This window comes from Semicossyphus pulcher, unplaced genomic scaffold (assembly GCF_022749685.1).
Source record: "Semicossyphus pulcher isolate SPU_LCO1_2020_fin unplaced genomic scaffold, fSemPul1.0.p SCAF_15, whole genome shotgun sequence".
NCBI classification, from domain to species: Eukaryota; Metazoa; Chordata; class Actinopteri; order Labriformes; family Labridae; genus Semicossyphus; species Semicossyphus pulcher.
The window spans coordinates 4,559,782-4,580,483 of NW_027211659.1; the positions used below are offsets into that span (position 1 = coordinate 4,559,782).

The 20,702-nt window shown below is 44.0% G+C and overlaps 1 protein-coding gene across 3 annotated transcripts in view; it reads left to right on the top strand.

Annotated features, from left to right (window-relative positions):
- Positions 1–20,702, top strand: part of sema5ba (sema domain, seven thrombospondin repeats (type 1 and type 1-like), transmembrane domain (TM) and short cytoplasmic domain, (semaphorin) 5Ba) — a 211,110-nt gene that overhangs the window by 137,869 nt on the left and 52,539 nt on the right. For all 3 annotated transcript variants that reach the window (XM_069662947.1, XM_069662946.1, XM_069662948.1), the window contains 3 exons: positions 10,319–10,381; positions 11,168–11,266; positions 11,369–11,582. In XM_069662947.1, coding sequence (XP_069519048.1) covers positions 10,319–10,381; positions 11,168–11,266; positions 11,369–11,582 — 376 coding nt within the window. The remainder of the gene's footprint in view (positions 1–10,318; positions 10,382–11,167; positions 11,267–11,368; positions 11,583–20,702) is intronic.

The window sequence follows — 20,702 nt, forward strand, 5'->3', positions numbered from 1 at the left end:
TTGAAAAGGACGTTTTGAGCAGTTTTTTCAATGATTATATGCTTGTTGCATTTGGGATCTCAATAGGGACAGACTTCCAGAGGGTGGGGGCTGCCACACTGAAGGCTCTCTCCCCAAAACTGTGCAGGCGGCTGAGGGGAATGGCGAGCAGGCCCGTGTCTGAGGACGGCAGATTTAGGGGCGGTGGATGTCAGAAAGGTGCAGGGCATGGAGGGATTTGTAGGGGAGAATTTTACATGAACATTGTTGAAACAGGCATCAACACTCAATGCTTTGTGCTCGTGTATTATCATATCAAAGGATTTGATTCAGGGACGGAGGAGCTGGATTTGTTCTTGTTTTGAATCACTGTCAAATGTAAGAAGCCTAATATCTTCGCCTGGTGATGTAAGTCCTTTATGAGTGCCTTGATTAAAACTTGACAGCATTGTGAACTGAAAAGTAACTCAGAAGTAACACAGAGCTTACAAAGCTGATTAGCATTCATTAAGAGAAGGGAGAAGGAGAAGAGATGTGATGAAATGTTTTGCTACAAATTCATTATTTTTAGTTGCCTGTATTTTTAGCAGGATGTAATATGAAGTGATTAAACGTACGTGTAATACAACATCCAATCTAAAAACATCTTAAAGGAGCAGTTCGCCCCTGGAAAAAGCCTCTGTCAGTCAAAGCTGGTGTTCTCTGTAATCGATAGAAGCAATAATATTTGAAATTGGCGCCATAGCTGTGGAGAAAGTTGTACAAACAGCTTGTGATTTCGCCCATTCTACATTCCTACAACACCCAGCATGCATTGCGCCCCTCCATCTAAATGGAACGGCACAGCGAGAGACTTCAGGTCTGCAGTCTACATTTCAAACCTGACGATTTTGAACGAGACATGACATCGGAGGCGGCGTCCTAGATTGAGGAAGTGTAGTTTAGCGAGCTCCCTGGCCTCCATCAGATGACGTGTTTTACATATTCTGGCAGAGGTTTTCCAGGGCACATTGGAGAAGCAGAAAGCGTCCTCCAAAGGCACATTAAATTATTTTCCTTTAGCTCCCCATAATAGCATGATAGGACTGAGGTTGAAAATCGGCGAACTGGCCCTTTAAGATTATTTCCCATCATGCTCCTGGTGGACAAATGACGCAGAAACAGAAGCAGCTTTTGTCCAAAGCTTCTCTTGTGTTTGTCCACAAGTTTGGGATATCTGCGGTGATTAGGGAAGAAATGGTTGCTAGGTTAGCATTACAAGCTAGCAGGCTAATAGCAAAGCATCTCCTTCCTTCTGTGTCAGCAAGCTAACGTCCAAGAGAAGGGAGAAGAAGAAGAAGTAAAGTTAGACACAGATATTGTAACAATTTGAATGATAGATGGGACATAATCTGAGGTTTACAAAAGCATATAATATCAACATCCTGTTTGACAAGCTGGTAAAATGAGGTCACTTACATGTGAACACGAGTTCTGTCCACTCCTGTGTCTCTGCGTTGGTGGCTGAGTGTCTCTCCTCCACAACACCTGAGCGCTGATTTGTGCCAAAATAACCCATACGAGTGTGTGTGCCTTCAACATGTTGGGCGTGGGTTGCTTCTTAAAATAGCAGCTTACATGCATGGAGAGAGCAAGCAGTGTGCATGAAAAGGTGAATCACATTATAGGAATCAACAGTCTGTAAGTGTGCGGTGCTTTGAGGTGAGGACACCTTGGAGGGAGCAGATACTGTAGACAGATGATCCCTTCCTCAGTGGGGTGTGGGGTGAATATGCAGATTTGTTTCCCCTTATCTGAAGAGTGTGGGAGAGGAAAAGCGGCAAGCACAGGCAGCAGTATGAGACGGTGGTTTATGAGACTTTGACGACATACAGAATATTTTCCCCTGCTGAATATCTTAAACAACCTACTTACATAAATGATAAACCTTTTTTTTTGTGCGTCTTTATGGCCCAGAGCATGTTGCATAAATAAATATTATAAGGAAATGTTCCTAACTGAATAAAAAACATTAATTATCAACGTGTTTAGAGATTTATTGTGTCATACATTTAGTCAGAATGTCTTTCAGGATTCTTTTATTAATGGACCGATGCCTGTGAGCTAGTTCAGGCAGAACTCAAGCTGCACTGATTTCGAACTTGACATGCGCCACTCTCTGCAATAAAACTTCCTCCCAATAATAGCATGATAGGACTGAGGTTAAAAACCGGCGAACTGGCCCTTTAAGATTATCTTCCATCATGCTCCTGGTGGAAATTTACAAGAGGACAAATGACGCAGAAACAGTAGCAGCTTTTGTCCAAAGCTTCTCTTGTGTTTGTCCACAAGTTTGGGATATCTGCGGTGATTAGGGAAGAAATGTTTGCTTGGTTAGCATTACAAGCTAGCAGGCTAATAGCGAAGCATCTCCTTCGTTCTGTGTCAACTCAAGCTGCACTGATTTCGAACTTGACATGCGCCACTCTCCACGGTCACCTGACAAACACTTCCTCTCAATTTGGCGGTCTCTCAGCCCCACCACCCCAGCGTAAACTTGCAGGCTCGAGCTATGGGGACACTGCCAGTTGAAGGTGGGATTGTTACGCCTCTGTTAGGCCACATTTCGTCTTCTATGTAAAACACACGGAGGCTGAATGGTGGGGCGAAGTTGTTCCGGCATCGTAGGTAGCAACAGAGGCGTGACAGGGTCAGTGTAAGGGCGGAACAGTGCTGGTGTATTTGAAGCACGCGTTTTGCTTCCTCGCTCATCACTGTTTGCTTTCCGCACGTGTCGGATGGTCTGCCTTCTCCACACGTAGGCACACAAGTCTATGTTAACACACCCATCAGATTTTTCTCAGACTACATGTATGTTAAAGAAATTCTTCCATATTTCTCACACTTTTCTCGACTAAACTCGCATCGCTATGGCACTGCTGTACAAATCCATCTCGACTGTAACAAGCGGCAGACAGCTCTTATTCAAACAACCATTACTCCCCTGACACACTTATTTACAATATTCATGAGTTATAATTAGTTGTCACACATGATGTTAGCAGTGTGCGGGTGAGAGGCGGCCTTATCAACACAGCGCCACATTTCAGGAACCACATTTGCAGCCGCCGCTGCTCGCAGACTCTCTTTACTTCATTAGTGCTTCCCGCTCGCCATCGCTCCCTTTTTCTCTCCGTTTCTGGTAAAAATAGAATTAATTTTGCAGCACTGCCACCATCTCTCTGCAGTAAAAGTGATGCATTCTCTTTCCTACCGCTAATTGTATTTCTTTTTTTCTGTTTTATTTGCCTATAAAAGATTCATGTTTTTCCGCCTTCCCCCCCTGTGAGAAAGATTGCCGGAGGCCAAATATTCTTATTGTGTCTAAGGAGGGGCGAAATTGGGAGAAATGGGGTGTCAGGCTGCAGTTTGGAGGGGGGAATTGATGGCAGGGAGAGCACATGGTCGTTGGCCGCGCTAATAGATGGAAATGAACTCTAACATGCTTCAGAAGACAGAGGAAATAATAAACAGGCTCTGTGGCCTTGGGACTATTCAAGCAGGAAAAATGTCTCGTTGTCTAGAGAGGCGGAATTTAATTGTCTGGCGTTTTGTGCATCAGGGACGGAAATATAAATTACATTTCAAGTAGTTCTTTCCTTGTTTCGTCCATTTGTACGCTTGGTTTGCATCAATAAAATCTATACTTTGTCTGTTCTTAAAAGAAAAACAGTATTTATTGTTCACTCGAATACCTTAACCGCCGACTTCTGTCGAAGTTATCCCGACAAGCACGCAGAGATGTTTTAGTGCAAGAAACCTCTCACCCCCTCGTGCCCACTGGGTGTGTCGCTTCTCGTTGCACCACACCTCCATCACGTCTCTCTCACTGTGTTTCAGAAGCAGAGCATCTTTAACCGCTCTTTGTTTTCAGACAGATTTGCGATCGTGTGTTAGTGGTGTTTAGTGAAGACAGCCGCAGTCTTCAATAACACTTTTGCAGCTGGGTCATGACTGATGTTATAAATATCTCGTGGCTGTATTTAACTCTGCACACTGAGCTGCCTCAGCTTTATCTCGTCTCTGTATTTTCTGAATATTACAAAAGGATATTTCTTTCTCTTGCATAATGGATTTTGACTAAGAAGGGACATAAACAAACAAGAAAAACAAACAAAACATTAAAAAGTGCATGTCACTCTCCAGAGACAGAAGATGATTTAGAATGAAATAGACCTGAACTTAAAGATGGTGCGAGCAGAGTCTGGCAAGCATCTAATCAGTAGCAGTAATAACAAATATAGATATCAACAACTGCTTTTTGAGTAGTTTGAATTCCAAGCCAACATATCTATAATGTCATTTTGACTAGTTTCAATTCTAATGAATGATATCTATATCTCCATTCTCACTATTTAAAATGTTAATTATTGATGATCAACAATTCAATTCTTACTGGTAACAATGTTCATTGTAGATATCTACACTTGTTCTTACATTACAGATATCATAAATGGATATGGATTTCAGATATCTGTAACTACTCAGAATTTAATTTTAGATATCAAAAAAGACTTATCAAAAATAGTATGACAAGCCCTTTTAACATTCAATCAGTGGCAGTAATAATAATTGTTACAACAATGGTACAATTTCATTTAGCAGACACTTTTGTCCAAAGCGACGCACATCTGAGAGTTAATACAACACAAGCAGCGATCAGGACAGGAAGTCAGTAAGAGCCAACAAACAGCTTCAAGTGCGACCGGACACTGGAGCCAACAGGCAGTGTGTAGGGCAACATCTTGCAACATCAACAAGCTCAGTATAGTCATCATCATCATCATGAAAATCCCAGTCAGCATAAACTACATCCTCGATGTCATCATCATTAATAGCATCACTATCATTAAGGTCAGAGGTCATAAAGAGCTGGGTCTTTAGCTTCTTCTGAAAGGTGAAAGGAACTCCGCGGACCGAATGGAGTTTGGTTGCTCGTTCCACCACCGGGGGACGACTGAGGAGAAGAGTCTAGTTAGAGACTTGGGCCCTGTTGTGGGAATTGTAGAATAACAACTGCTTTTTGACTAGTTTGAATTCCAAGTCGACATATCCATAATGTCATTTTGACTAGTTGCAATTCTAACTACAGATATCTACAACTAGTCAAAACGTTCTGTCGTGATATCAACAATTACTTTCTCACTAGTGGAAATGTTGAGTGTAGATATCTGTAACTTAATTACAACTTCTACCATCAACTATATTCAAACTCTATAATCTATTATCTAGTTATGACAAGTTATAATTCCAAGCCGACATATCTATAATGTCATTTTGACTAGTTTCATTTCTAATGAATGATATCTATAACTCCATTCTCACTATTTAAAATGTTAATTATTGATTATCAACAATTCAATTCTTACTGGTAGCAATGTGCATTATTGATATCTACACTTGTTCTTACATTACAGATATCATTAATGGAATACTAGATGTCAAATTCACTTCTGACTAGTCTATGACATGTCGCTGTGATGTGTTTCTTGAACTAGTAAGAATGTAATTTCAGATATCTACAATTCCCTTTGTAATTTTAGATATCAAAAAAGGAATTTCCACCAGTCACAATCCTTTTCAAATTCAATTGTAGATATCTGTAATCCTTATTCTTACTAAAGGAAGGAATTACTGGTATCTATAATTCAATTACAGATATCTGTAAATCAGTTTTGACTAGTCGAAATGTAATTTCTACATGTGAGAATATATTTGTAACATGTCAGAATTTTTCTACTGATATCTTACATGAACATTTAACTAGTCAGAATGTCATTTTGATTAATGAAAACTAAAGTCAGCCCCACTGATTCAATGTTGAAAGGGCTTCCCATAAGCAGAGAGCCGAGGCTGCACTACATGAATGTGATGTAACCAGGTGTGGTGGATGTTTTGTTCTCAGCTGCTTTTATTGGTTTCTTTCAACAGTTTTCCCGAACCTTAATCGTAAGATGAGTTTGCTGAGAAGTTTATACCCCCCTAATGTCTGCACAGGTATTATGAAACTAAAAGTTGCTTAGCTTAGCTTGGCATAAACCTCTGTATATGGCAGCCGTTATACAACTGAGGTTTAGTCTGGATTGGACAAGAGATGGTATGTTAATCAGTGAGCTGCTGCTCGATGGTTTTTATTGCATTTGGACGGAGTTGGGCTCGACGCGTCCGACTGGTTCCAGTCCTTTTTCTGCGCCAAGCTAGCTGGCTGCTTAGCAAGAAAGCAAACAACAGTATTTTCCAAGATTTAACACTGTTCTTTTAACAAAACAAAACTTATGTCTGAACCGGAGCAAACAATAGAGTTCGAAATAGATCGTTTTGGATTGGATTGTTTGTCGCTTATATTTAAGTTTCCAATTTTGACGACTTTTGTTTTTGTTTAAATTCCTTTTTCACTTAACTTTTGAAAGATTATTTTATTTGAATTTGTTGCATATTTTTTTAAGTCACCAGAGGCTGGAGTGCGACAGTGAGGGAACCTTGCGCTGAGCTGCTGCTGCTCTGCATAACAAATGAATAATTACACAGCAAATGAGAACCTCAATATCAACATTGAATGTGTGAAATTATTATTTTCCCTCATTATATCTCGCTCTTCTTTGTGTGCATTGTTGTTAACAGGAACATTTAAGTGAAAAATAAAGAGAGTATCCTGCCCACACATTCTGCAGCTTTAATTCATCCTGTTGATGGCAGTCGGGCCATTCAGGGTTCGGTACAGAGTGAAGGTATGTGAGGGAGAGGATGTTGAGGGGGAATTGGTATTCTCTCAGGCTCTGTGTGTGTGTGTGTGTGTGTGTGTGTGTGTGTGGCTTTGTTCCAAAGGGTGTGAAGAAGAAGAGATGGACAGAGAGAAGGGGGAGAGGGAGGGAGAGGGAAGGGGGCACTCTCTGGTGAAGGTCAGCAGGTTAAGCCGACGGGGATCCTTGGAGACGGAGCCCTGCCGAATGGATGGTAATGCCCGTAGCCATGATTCATCGCAAAGGCATCCATCACCCCCCCGGTGTGTGTGTGTGTGTGTGTGTCTGTGTGTGTGTGTGTGTTTACAATGACGTCATCCCATCAGTCCCCCGGGCTGTCAGGGGCTGACAGGCAGGGGCTGTGGAGGAGCAGTGTTTTCATTTCAACAGGCAGAGTGATGGACTGCCTGGGAGGGGGGCGGGGCTACTCTTTGAATGGCAGGTGCCACGCTGCTCGCTGTGCTCATGGGAAGTGGAAGGTTGTTGTTGGCTGTGTCCGTACTGCACGAACAGCTTGACTCCTGCGGATCACATTAGCTACTTCTGCTACTTCCACTTCTTCGTCTACTTCCTGCTCGGCGTCTGGAGCTCGAGTTTCATTTTAATCACAGTTTACTTTATATAGCCGTCCCCTGCTGCCGTCTTTCTCCCCGGTGCAGTCTGATGCAGGTTAATTGAAGAGCGCTGCTGTGGGAGACGGGGAGATGAGCTGTAACTATCAATATGAACCAGAGCCCATTTACCGGAGCTGTACAGACAGCAGGAGCTAAACATAGCTTTACGTCACTGATGAATTTGTCTCAATCTTCAGCTGTAATCAGACACGCTCTCTGTACTCTACAACTATACATTTATTTTACACTAGAAGATTTTGAAAATACTTTTAAAAAACCAAAGTGTAACCTCGTGTAATCTAAAAGCATCTTAAAGTCACAGACTAAGTTTTTAGTCCCATTGCTTAAAAGATTGCTCGAGTAATCGCTGTGTAGTTTGTTTGTTTTTGTTTTGTCCCCATGCGGTCCAGTCTACAAAAGGAGGTAGTCTCCTTTTCCATTGCTTTCCTGCTGGTGTGTGGCTTAATCAGCAATGGAAAAGCAGACTGTCAGCTCGCCACATATGGCAGTTGTTGCCACCTGCGGGGACTTAAGCAACGGGGTGCTTTCCTCCATATCCCTCCAGTATTCATCCCAGAGCTCCAGTGTGTGCACGTTGCTATGGCTAGTTTCAGCGGGTTTTACAGCTCTGGACATGGCTGTGCTTTGGGAGGGCCACCTGCATCGATAGGGCGCTGTGGTGGCCCTTCACGATGCGCTCTAGCTTGGGGACAGTCTTGATTGATGGCCAGCTGGAGCGTGTGGGCCAAGCAGCTGACCGACTCCCAGTATTGCAATGCTGAGCCGTGGTTTCACCAGCAGCTTTTAGCTAAGTCTTCACAGGATTCTTTAGCTACAGCCGGCTGCGTGCAGTTCATCGCTGACTTCGCTTCGTTGCCATGGGGACTATTTTCAAAACACAGAAAGCAACAAGCATGATGGCTTTTTAAATAACTATTATAGGCCTACATGAGTAGGCGAGTACACGTTTACTCGAGTAGTCGTTTGCACCTCTAGTTGAGATTATTTCCCATCATGCCCCTGGTGGAAATTTACAAGAGGACAAATGAACAATGAAGCAGAAACAGGAGCAGCTTGCGGCCAAAGCTTCTGCGGTGAACTAGGAACAAATGTCAGCTGGGTTAGCATTACAAGCTAGTAGGCCACTAGCAAAGCATGTCCGTCCACCTGTGTCAGCAAGCTAGCGTCCAGATACACTGAAAGACACACAGACAGATATTAAGTTGCCTTGAAAATGTGTTTCTGAGCTCTGGTTTGGTCTCGACAATCTCCTGAGAAAGAATCTTTTTACCTGCTGAGCATCTCCCTTTCTACACCAGCTATTTGTTATCTTTACAAGTATGTCGCTTTGTGCTGGGGAGGAAGTCTGCAGTGTGTGATTAGTGCCGCTTTAAGTCGTCTCAAACAATCAAACATGGGAATCAAAAACGTGGCTTCTCCTCTGCAGTGTTTTGGCAGCAACAAACCGCTCTGCCAGTGTGAACAATCAAAAGACAATCACACACTCATGAATGTCTATGAATATCCGCTTAGTATAAAAGCAGTAAAAGGAATCCCAGGACAATGTGCAGATGTTTGACAAGCTCATTATGCGGTGGGTGTAATGCACAGTCTGGTGTTTGCTGTCATTAGCCAGAATTTATGCAGAAGCTAATCTTCCAAAATCATAAACTTCCTCTACGAGACTCGACATTTTGTCCCCTGAAAGATTTTGGCAGATCTTTTAAGTTCTCATTAAATGCTTATTCTGTTTTATTTCCTTTTTAGATTCCTAAAGAGCTATATACTCTGCACCGAGGAGCTGAAAAAAAATGTGATTAACTCGAAACTATATTTTCCCAGCGCTGCGTCTTGGGGCTATACAGCGTTTAGTCCCTTCTGCTGAGCTTTAATTAAAGCAAAATGAGGATCCAAATAAAGCACGAGGGATAAAGCTGCAGGACAAATTCACAGCTAAAAAATGAAACAGTCCAAAGGTGTTTCGGATGAGCTAATTGTGAGAGTATTTGCACCTGAATTTTACTGCTTGTTGAAGTCCTCAATTTGGTTCCTGGACTACTGACCTAGTTTAGTGTTGGCCTCAGTTTCAGGTTCCTCTGAGCGTTCAGTCACAACTTTGTCCCACTGGCCGTTTGTCCCGGTGCTTGACAACAATCCCTTTTGGAGAGAAAAGAAGAAAACACAACAAAAAGATGGAGAATAAGACGGATTGATGTTGTATAAAGGCAGACTTTTTTACTTTTAGATGTTTAGGCAACACTCCTACTCGGGCAGTGAGATCAGAGCAGAGGAGGAGATGGAGGAGGATGAGTAAAATGAGGCCAGTGACACACAACAGGGGGTCCTCTGGCACCTCACACACAAACGGCTCAAGCCAGGAGAGGGACATCTCTCAAACCTCTCAACGGGAGCCAGCGCGGCTCTGGTGGCCAAGCAGCGTGTGTGTGCGCGCATGCACGAGTGTGTTTGCAGTGCAGTCGTGCAGTGCTGCTGCCTGCATCCATAATTAAGCCCCAGACACAACCATCAACAGGAATATAATTGGCCGGTAGGAGTGAAAAGGGAGGGAGGGGGGGCGGCAGAGGAGAGCGGAGTGCTGCAAACTTTCTTAGAGCGAGATAGAGAGAGGAAGAAAGAAGAAGAAGATGGAGAGAAAGCTATTTACATGCTAATGCCGTCCTCAGCCCTTCAGCTGCCTTGTTGGGTACCTCGCCCGTTACCCTCCAATGAGCTCTTGGCAGGCAAGCCGGTCGCCATGTTTACACAATAAACAAACAGCAATGAGGTTAAAGTCTTTTTCATGCATCTATTTGTGCGTGCCTACAGTATTAGCAACAGTCAGTCGTTGCGTAACTGTTTTGTCGCGTCTGAAGGACTCAGCTGACTGCTTTTTCGGCCTCTTTGTCATCCCTGGTTTTTTTTTCTTCTTGTTTTTGTTTTTCCTAGGCGACGGAGTGGGCACCGGACGAGGAAACCAGGAGGTCCTGTCAGAGCAAAGGCAAAACAGAGGTAACCCCGATCCCGCCCCCAATTACAACACTTCATGTCGGTGCTGCCCGGCTCACAGAGAGGCCATCTTGATATCTCCTGGCTGTTGTGGCGAGGTCCTTATGGGGCTCATGGGAGGGCTCCGTGCAGGACGGCTATTTCAGACCCTTCAATCAGGTTGTTTTTCTTGCAGCAGAGAGAGAGGGCAAAGGGACAGAGAGGGAAAATGTGCACAAGAGAGAACAGGGCAGGACACACAAAAGGACTTCGTTTAAATATAACTAAAGCTGCGATCAGCTGTCTCTGATTGTGACTGATTGCAGCATCATTTCTATCCCCTATAATGCCTACGGAAGGAAGGTTGAAACCTAATACACGAAACAGACAATCAATCCTCTTTGAAGCCCGTGTCACTGCAATTACCTCAGTTCTTTTCCAGGACACAAAGCGCCGCCATTTACAAAAATGATACTTGCATAAAAAGTTTATTACCAATAAATCTATCTCGCACCTTTGTTAGAACAGATTTGAATCTTCTTGCTGAAAGAAATTCTTGACTTATTATCGCGCCTTTGTCGATGTTACAAATACGCTTTCATTTAGTTGCAAAAAGTCTACTTCTTTCTGAACAAAGGGCTCACAAACGCTGCAGACGCTGAATCGCTCTGCTTTCGGTTGCATGCCAGGCTCAGAGCAGAGAACTTTGTGCATTGTTCTTTTCAGTAACACGTCGAGGAATATTTAGCCTGCCGTCTCAGCTTTTCTCTGCTCTTCTGTAAATGTTCTTTTTCGCCCTCTTCTCTGCAGATTGAATGTCAGAACTACATCAGAGTCCTGCTGGTGAACAAGACCGAGGTCATGACCTGTGGTACCAACGCGTTCCAGCCGCTATGCATTACCCGAGAGGTACGGGCAAGTGTGTGCAATTTTGTGGAATATCCGTGAAAACACTGTAGACTTAACCTCCGACTTTCCCTTCTTTATCGCTCCATCTTTCCGTCCCTGCAGGTGGGAAACATGAGCAGCATGCTGGAGCGGGTGAACGGCGTCGCACGCTGCCCGTATGACCCTCGCCACAACTCCACGGCAGTGGTGACAGAGAGCGGAGAGCTGTACGCCGCCACGGTCATCGACTTCTCCGGGCGCGACCCCGTCATTTACCGCAGCCTGGGCGGGATGCCGCCTCTCCGGACGGCACAGTACAACTCCAAGTGGCTCAATGGTAAAGTAACGCAGCGGGATCTACTCGTTGTGATGTTGCTTTGTTCACACTGAGAAGTTAATTTGAGTATCCTTCATGTTAATGCTTTTTTCTGTCGTTACCAATTCATGATTGTTTTTTTTAATTAATTTGTACAACACAGCCGTCATACATTCCCAGAGCCCAAGAGGAAGCTTCAAACTGCCTGTTTTTCTGTTCAACAGTCTAAAACTCATAAATATTTAAAGCAGCCAATCTTCGGCAACCTCAAACTCCAACCAGCAGAGGCTTTTTAAACATAGAGTTGGTTTGAGTGTCTCACAGGGTCGGTGTCGGGCGTGAGAAATCTAATACAGCAGGATTAGTAATCTGATCGGCCCGAAACTCTCGCTGGATTCCCAAATAATCCACACAAGGTTAAATTGTAGGCCGAAGTCTCGTGTTTAACAATCTGTTTTTCTTTAAACATTTTCCTCGTCCTGCCTGGAGCAGCAGACGGGCCAAGTGTGCACTTTTGCTTCCAGCACAATCGCCTCTTTTGTTACAGCCCAGATAGATCAATCCGACAGGGTGTTTTCAAAGGATTACAAAGACTGTTTGGATTTGAAGTTGTGTGTGGTACACACAGCACAGGTCAGGCATAGGCATTGATGGGATTTATAGAATGGCGGAGAACATGAAATACTGTCAATCCTGTTGGTGTCAGTGTCAATAATCTCCCTGCTGCTGACACCGTGCCTTTCCCTCTGAACACGCCGCGGCAGAAATCCATTCACACACATCCTGACTCCAGCAGAAATGTAGATGGACTCTCCGCTGTCATGCACAGCCTTTGATATGAAACGCTTAGATTACTGGATTCATGAATGTATTTAGCAAAGCATGAGGAGGAGGTATTTTTGGCATCCATTGTTCTGGAAGTAAAGGTCAGGTTCATTTTCTGCAACATAGACAATGCGAGGTGACGGACAGAGCACTTTCAACGCTTGGATGGACATGAAACTCTTCTTCTGTATCATCTGCACAAAGCACTGATGATAAGGCTAATACTTCACATCGGTCCTGATTTGATTGTCAAGGAAGTTTAAGCAAACTTTTCAAATATTGCAAAAAAAAGAAATGCAAGCTCGGCACGTTTTCATCAGCTGGTTTGGAGCAAAGAAGATGCTTTTTGCAAACTGTTGCTTCAACAGTTTACACTTTCAAATGGCTGTACCAGAAGAGGTTCCATCCATCCATCCATTTTCCTCCGCTTATCTGGGGCCTGGTCCCTGTGGCAGCAGGTTAAGCAAGTCGACCCAGACGTCCCCCTCCCCAGCAACGTTTTCCAGCTCCTCCTGGGGGATCCCAAGGTGTTCCAAGGCCAGAAGGCATATATAATTCCTCCTGTGAGCTCTGGGTCTACCCCGGGCTCTCCTCTCAGTTGGACATGCCCGGAAAACCTCCACAGGGAGGCACCCAGGTAGCATCCTAATCAGATGCACGTACCACCTCAACTGGTTCCTATCAATGCGAAACAGTAGCGGCTCTACTCCGACCTCCCTCCGGGTGTCCGAGCTCCTCTGTAAGGCTGAGCCCAGCTACCCTCCAGAGGAAACTCATTTCGGCTGCTTGTATCCGCTACCACATTCTTTCGGTCACTACCCAATGCTCATGACCATAGGTGAGGGTTGGCATAAGGGTCAGCACCTCCGAGTCTGAGGCCATGCTTCTCTGCTGGAAAACGGTGGATTGCTCCGGCCAGGTGGGGAGTGAGTCTCTGCCTCATGCGAAGGAGTTCAAGTATCTCGGGGCCTCGTGAAGAAGGATCGTGAGATTGACAGACGGATCGGTGCAGCATCAACAGTAACTGTCGTGGTGAAGAGGGAGCTGAGCCTGAAGGCAAAGCTTTTGTTGGACGTGCCCGGAAAACCTCCAACGGAAGGCGCCCAGGAGGCATCCAAATCAGATGCCTGAACCACCTCAACTGGTTCCTTTCAATGCGAAGGAGTAGCGACTCGACTTCGAGCCTCCTCCAGGTGTCAAGCTCCTTACTCTATCTCTAAGGCTGAGCTCAGACACCCTCCGGAGGAAACTTATTTTGGCGGCTTGTATCCGCGATCTCATTCTTTTGTTGAGTTGTGGATACAACAAAACAAGTCACCTTGGTCATCTTGCCCATGTAGGAGAGAAAATACAATCACACAGTTGTTCCTTTTGAGGTAGTTTAAACTGCTCTTTTATTTCAGTATTGGTCGTATTTCATGCTGTCCAGAGAAGAAGACAAATTAATGCAATGATTGTAATGCAGCGAGGGTCAACTGAGCAGTCACATGGCTTAAATATCAGACTTTCTGCAAAGCCATTTTCATATCCAATTTAGTGCATTAATTCTTTTTTTGACAAATGCAGAAAATAACCTCAGGTAAGGGCAAAACATTTTGTGGAATTAAGGTTTAATCTAATTTTTCCCTCCTGCGCAGCAAAGGTTAAAAAAGACATTTATGGAAACATGTCTACTGGCCTAAATCATTCCCTCATCCCGTGTGGCAGGCGTCGACACAGACACAGTCAGAGATAGTACAATAAATAACATAAAATAATCAAAGCCCGAGCGAGCACAAAGCCTCACGCTCTCAGGAACAAAGTGGTTCTGCTGCAGCCGGAGGAAACGAGAAAAGGACACAAAATAAAGTGAAACTAAAATGCAAGGAATGTAAGTGGGTCCAAATTAACAATGTAACAAGGTCTGCAACTGATAACTACTTTCATTATTGATTGTATTTTTCAATGAACACAGTTATTGTTGGGTTTTTCCAAGGTGACGCATTCAAAACGCCTCGTTCGTCTGACCCAGCAAAGAGCAGCAAATCCTCATATTTGAGACAATCTTTCCAGCTCCAGTGACAGCCACATGAAATACATTTCTCGCCTATTACTGATGCATTAAGGAAGTCATCATAAGCACTAAATAAACAAATCAATATTCATATATGTCAGGACAGCCGTGGTTTGAGATGTAGGCTGAGATTGACAGTTGGCCAGAGTGAAGCAGAGACAGGAATAGAGAAGTAGGAATGGGAAGCTGGAGTGCAAGACGAGAGGGAAGAGAGTAGGTAAAGGTGTGTGTGTGTGTGTGTGTGTGTGTGTGTGTGTGTGGTAAGCGAGGAGGGATGAGAGAGTCGCCGGGCAGGGAAGAAGACGAGGATGAGAGGGAAGCAGAGGAGATAGACTGAGAAGTCAGTGAGCGATGTAATTATTCCTCACGGCAGGGAGAGGGTGAAATTACAACACACAGCATGCTTCACACAATGCAGGTCTCTGCCCGTGTGTGTGTGTGTGTGTGTGTGTGTGTGTGTGTGTGTGTGTATGTACTTAAACTGTATGCACGCTGCATATGCTGTCATGTGTGTCCCAGTTATGTGTGTGAGAAAGCAAAACACACAAAGACGAGAGTATGTGGGAGGGAAAAAGATGAGTAGCGGAGCAGATAGTGTCCTCATCAGCATAATCACAGCCGGCTGCACACACTGTCACACACACATGTTGCACTCTAGCTACACACACACGCACAATCACACACAGAGACACACACACGCCATAACAGACAAAGCCCGCTCTGCTTCATAGCTTCTGTGAGGGTTATGGAGTTGTGTGCCCGGTGGATTCGGGGTGTGAATGAAAATCTCATTTCCAGCTCTAAGCCTCTCCAGTTCAGGAGAAGTGAAAGCAGGGAGGGGGGGGGCGGGCGGCGGGCGGGGGTGTCTGGATCTAATCAATCTGTTCTCTTATTGGATTGCTGGCCTGCCAAGCACCGGCCAACTGTGTCCCATCATGCATCTGAATGACACAGCGGGCTATAGAGTCGGCTCTGAAACAATCCAAACAATTTCTGTGTGCTTCTCTCAATCCCCCAGAGGCTTCACTTATAACAACATATTTATTTATATTGCTGTTACTCGCTCTCACTGCTCGCTCAGCTTTGTAGAAGTGCCCTTTGGCACATAGAGGAACAAAATAAAGCAAGACATTTCCATACCTTATATAGTCACAGCAACACATGCAAAGAGGTGATATTTAAACCTGTCTCTAAAGTTTTTAGAACATTTATTCTAAATTTAACCGTATAAATATTTGTCGTATATATTCAGTTCCTCTCTGGATGATTCATGTCTCTGTCTCGGGCATCTTAAAGTACTTGGTTAAAAGGCTACAGGACGATTGTTTTAAAGTCAACTCCGACCTGAAAAGAGGTTTTGAGCTTTTATTTTCCATACCCAGAAAAAACCCCACAATATTTTCCGAACCTCAATCCAGGAACGAACCGGCTGTCATCTAAAAATGATTTAGTGTTAATGGCGGACGGTATATTTCCGCTTCCACTGTTGTCAGTGCATGTAAGGGCCAAGACTTCCTCTTCTGAGCAAGTCAAAAAGGGAGTATACACGTTAGCTCGTGATAACCAAGAGTACAACTTGCTGCTAAAAACAAAGTTTTTCTAACTTCTCAACGTTGCCTTTCCTTTTCCACCACGGCAAATAGACATTACATTATGGGTAATGAAGTCCTTGAAACATAATGTAAGGCATCTTGCCTCTAACGTATCTCCTGTGCTCATCACTTCACCAAATCAAATAAATAAATATAATGTACAGTCCTATTTTAACTCAATACTTCTCGCATTTACGGTTTCGGCCAAAGTGTTCCGCCTTTATCGCTCCCTACATGGCCTGTTTTCCTGCATACAACCAAAGCGCACTCAAACATGATTGGTCAGTACTACTTGGACTACAAATAGGGAAACATAACACATCTGATACCAAACAGATTTTGCATTCATTTGCAATCAACTCTTCCTGGAGTATCCGAACCTTAACCAGATGTTTGAGGACACAGGGTGAACCTAAAGTCACATGCTTTGTCTGCTCATGACTAATGTGCCCTGCAAGGCAAAGAAGCGGATACTGAGCATTATTAAATAAAATCAACTCTAGCCAATGTTATTTATATTGTCAAATGAAAAACCACAAATGGAAAATATGCCTCTCGGGCCGATTCAAAGAAGAAAAACCTCCCCAGACAGATGGTGCGTGCACAGACTAGACAAACAAAATTACAGTAATCCCGGCAGATTTGCCAGTTCTTTCATTCATTTTATAAAAGTATTTGACAACACTCAAGCCTCCCATATTGTCCAACAGATATACAACGTACCCAATTACAGACAAAAACTATTACAGAATAAAAATGTAGTTACTGAAATGAAGAATAAAAAGAGTCTGGGTGATTGGTGCTCAGAAGTCTACATAGATCCTGTTTGGATAGAAGCGGACCTCCCCCCACCATTAATGGATCATCACAATCGTGTGGAATCTGTTTGTGTAAATATTAACCAGCTTTGCTCTCGTGTTTGATCTAACGCGTCATGTGATGTTACTGATCGCAGCCTCGCTCTTCCAGCTCCCAACCAGCCTGCCAGCTTGAACAATCTGTTTACCGCTCAGCAGGAAGCTGGAAAAACTCTATTCGTCACATTTGCACCCACGCAGCTCCGGTAATGTTATGCACAATGTGTCAGCTCCACCTGCCCTTTGCCCGACACTCACACAGTATGCATAAACACAGGTACGTAAACACAGAGAGACTCTGGAGAGCGTCCACAAAGCAGCTCAGGCATGCTGTACACACACACGCTAGTCCTTACACACATTGCTGTTACATGCATTAACACAATTAGCAGCTCCACACGGCCTGTCGATGTAAGGAGGGTAGCACTAACGCATTATGATGGTTGTCTGTTCAGCGTCAGCTGCTGCGACCGGGTGTGACTCCACCCGCTTGTTCCTCTGCACACTTGTTAGCACCAATTAACAACGTGGATGGGGACGCGCTGTACATTACCTTGATTGGTTTAGCAAGATGTTTGACACAAACATCACCTTGGGGGTGTCATACGTTATAATAATAATAATGATGATAAGAGTTATAATAATGATGCTAATTAATCTGCTGGGTTTGTTCTATTTTCTGTGAAGCCTTTGATTGTAAACGCAGAGCGAGTCTGCACTTATGAGAAGCTGCACTTCATTAAATAAAAAACGGAAAAGTTTATTAGATCTGCTGAATTAGCAACGACTGCAGTCCCACGTTTACCACACGATCCAGACGACTGAGGGCTACTGGGAGCCCAGCGGGTCAGGGCCTCTGTTTAAAGGGACTCGGAGCATTTGTGGTTTGATAAAAGATTACAAACAGTGAATGGACTGTACTTATATAGCGCTTTTCTAGTCTTTGCGACCACTCAAAGCTGCTTTTACAATACATGTCACATACATGCATTCACACACTGATGGCAGAGGCTGCTATGTTAAATGCCCAACTGTCAATCAGTTAACACCGGGAGCAATTTGGGGTTCAGTGTCTTGTCTTGACTTGTAGACTGAGGGAGCTGGGGATCGAACCTCCGACCTTCCGATTGAAAGATGACAGACTCTACCACTGAGCCACAGCCGATTACAAAGAAGACTACAACTACTAGACTCATTAAGACCATGAAGAGACTCAAAGCCAGTGCAAAGAGAAGCTTATTTAACAAAAAGACACACAAAACAACCGAATAGAGACACAAGCCAGTTCAAGGCAGGATTATTATGTCTCTGTTACGTTCCATCTTCTATGCGGGCGTAATGGTGCGGGGAAGTCGTTCCGCCTCTGAGCCGGCATCGGAGGAAGTAACAGAGGCGAAGCGGCGTCTGTGTGAACTGCAGAGCCGGCAGGGCGGAACAGCGCCGTGTGTGTACATTTGAAGCACGCGATGTTTGTTTAAACCTCGCGCACGTTTTGCTTCCGCAATGCCGCAATGCCGCAATGCCATGTAACAACACACACTGGGGCAATGTAAAATGGCAAAGGCTGCATGACGGCGGAGCTTCGTTACAGCGCTGAGGCGGAATCGCAGCGTAAAAAGGGCTACAGTCTGACTACAAAGAAGTAAAACAAGAATATAGAGACAAAATTAATTTAGACACATTTGATAAAAACAATAACCAAAGACAAATGCAAAACTCGTACAAACAACCAAACAGTGACACAGAAGGACCAAAAAGAGCACCAAGAGACGCAAAGAGACAACAGAAAGAGACACAACAACCAAAAAGAGACACAAAATACAAAAACACGACCACAGAGAGAAAACGATCCAAACGATGACGCCAAAACCACAGCAGAGAAATGCAAAACAATAAAGAGACACAAAAATGACCAAAGAAACTCAGAACGAGCACAAAGACAGCAAACAACCAAAAACACTGGAGGATTTCTGTATTGATCACCCCTTTATTATAGTTTCCAAATGTTTGGAGCTCTCCCTCAGCTGATTGTCTCTTTGTTAAAGCGGCTTTTTTTTCCTACAAGCGGCTTCTTGTCCAAACTATGGGTTGTTGTTGTTTTGTTTTTCTATCATCGATGTGAAATGGAATTAGGCGGCTGCTGTAGCTGCGAGGACGGTGGTTTTGTCTTTTCCTGCTCCATTTCAGATCTTATTGTCCTCTAAAAAGCCTCACTAGCCCCGGAGGCACATTCAGTCATGGCTGTTAACAGGTCATCTCCGCTCTGTGTGTGCGTGTGTGTGTGTGAGACTGTGTTTAGGACATAAGAATCTCCCCTGTTTTTTTGTTTGGGTCTGCATGCATCTGTGCAAATTAAGGTTTATTCCTGCAATTGTGTTTGTGCTCGTGTGCTGTTATGTGAGCGTGTGTTATCACTTACAATAAATGGGTCCCAGAGGAAAACTGAAGCGACAGCAGCAGAGGAGGATTTTCTCTGTTATTATCGGTCCCGCTCACAAACAGTACTCGCCCTGAAGAAGAAAACACAACAGTGGAAAAACAAAAACTTCACTGTGATTGAATCACAGTGAGTCCAGTCTTAAAACAGCACTGCAGATTTTTTTAAATGATTTTCAGATTTAAACTACAACTTAAAAATCTTATTGTAGCAACAGATCACATGCCGGCTGAATTAAAGGAGCAGTCCGCCCCTGGATAAAGCCGCTGTCAGTCAAAGCTGGTGTTCTCTGTAATCGATAGAAGCAATAATATTTGAAATTGGTGCCACAGCTGTGGAGAAAGTTGTACAAACAGCTCGTGGTTTCGCCCATTATACATTCCTACAACACCCAGGGTGCATTGCGCCTCTCCCTCTGAAAGGAACGGCCCAGCGAGAGACGCTGGAGTGAAATACGACCGTTTAGCTGCAGGCAACGGCTCAGAGCGGGACAGAATCTGAAATACGATGAGAATATACCGGTGGATCGTCTAGTAAAGCTTCAGGTCTGCAGTCTACATTTCAAACCTGACGATTTTGAACGAGACATGACATCGGAGGCGGGCGTCCTAGATTGAGGAAGTGTAGTTTAACGAGCTCCTATTGGAGAAGCAGATAGCGTCCTCCAAAGGCACAGAGCCAAAATGCATTTCTTTCTACCATAATGGCATTAGCTCCACATAATAGCCTGATAGGACTGATGAACTGGCCTTTTAACTAACTGAACATGTAGATCACCCTGTACTCGGCTGTCCTTTGCATGCCTTCAATAATCTAAATAGGTTTTAAAAAGGTGTCCTTTTATTTCAATTTTTTTTTGCTGAAGTGTTCAGATATATAAGACCTTAAACATATTGTTACTCCTGAACATATTTTATTTAAGATGGGATATGAGAAATAACTAGATAAAGAACAAGTTTTGAAAATAAAATGATTCTTTTCTTTCTTTTTAAAGACTATTTTTGGCCTTTCACGCTTTATTAACAGAGAGGACGGTAGATAGTGTCGGACACAAGGGAAGAGAGAGTGGGGATAACTCGGCAAAGGGCCGAGGATCAGATCTGAACTCAGGGCCGCTGCATTGAGCCGCTGAGCTGAACCCGGTGGCAAAAACGATTCTTTTGATCCTGAAACTTTCCTGAAAATGTAAAAATACAGTCAGCAGGGTCTCAATGTGGACAGTGGAAACGTATTTGGAACTAAGAAAAAGACGGATATCAGGTGCTCACGGTTAGAAGGTGTTAAACTCCAGACGAATGCCAAGTGCTCCTGAAGGCTAAAAAGTTATCTGTCGAAGGAGGGAAGCACACTCGCACCGGGCCACGGGTTTAGGTTAGA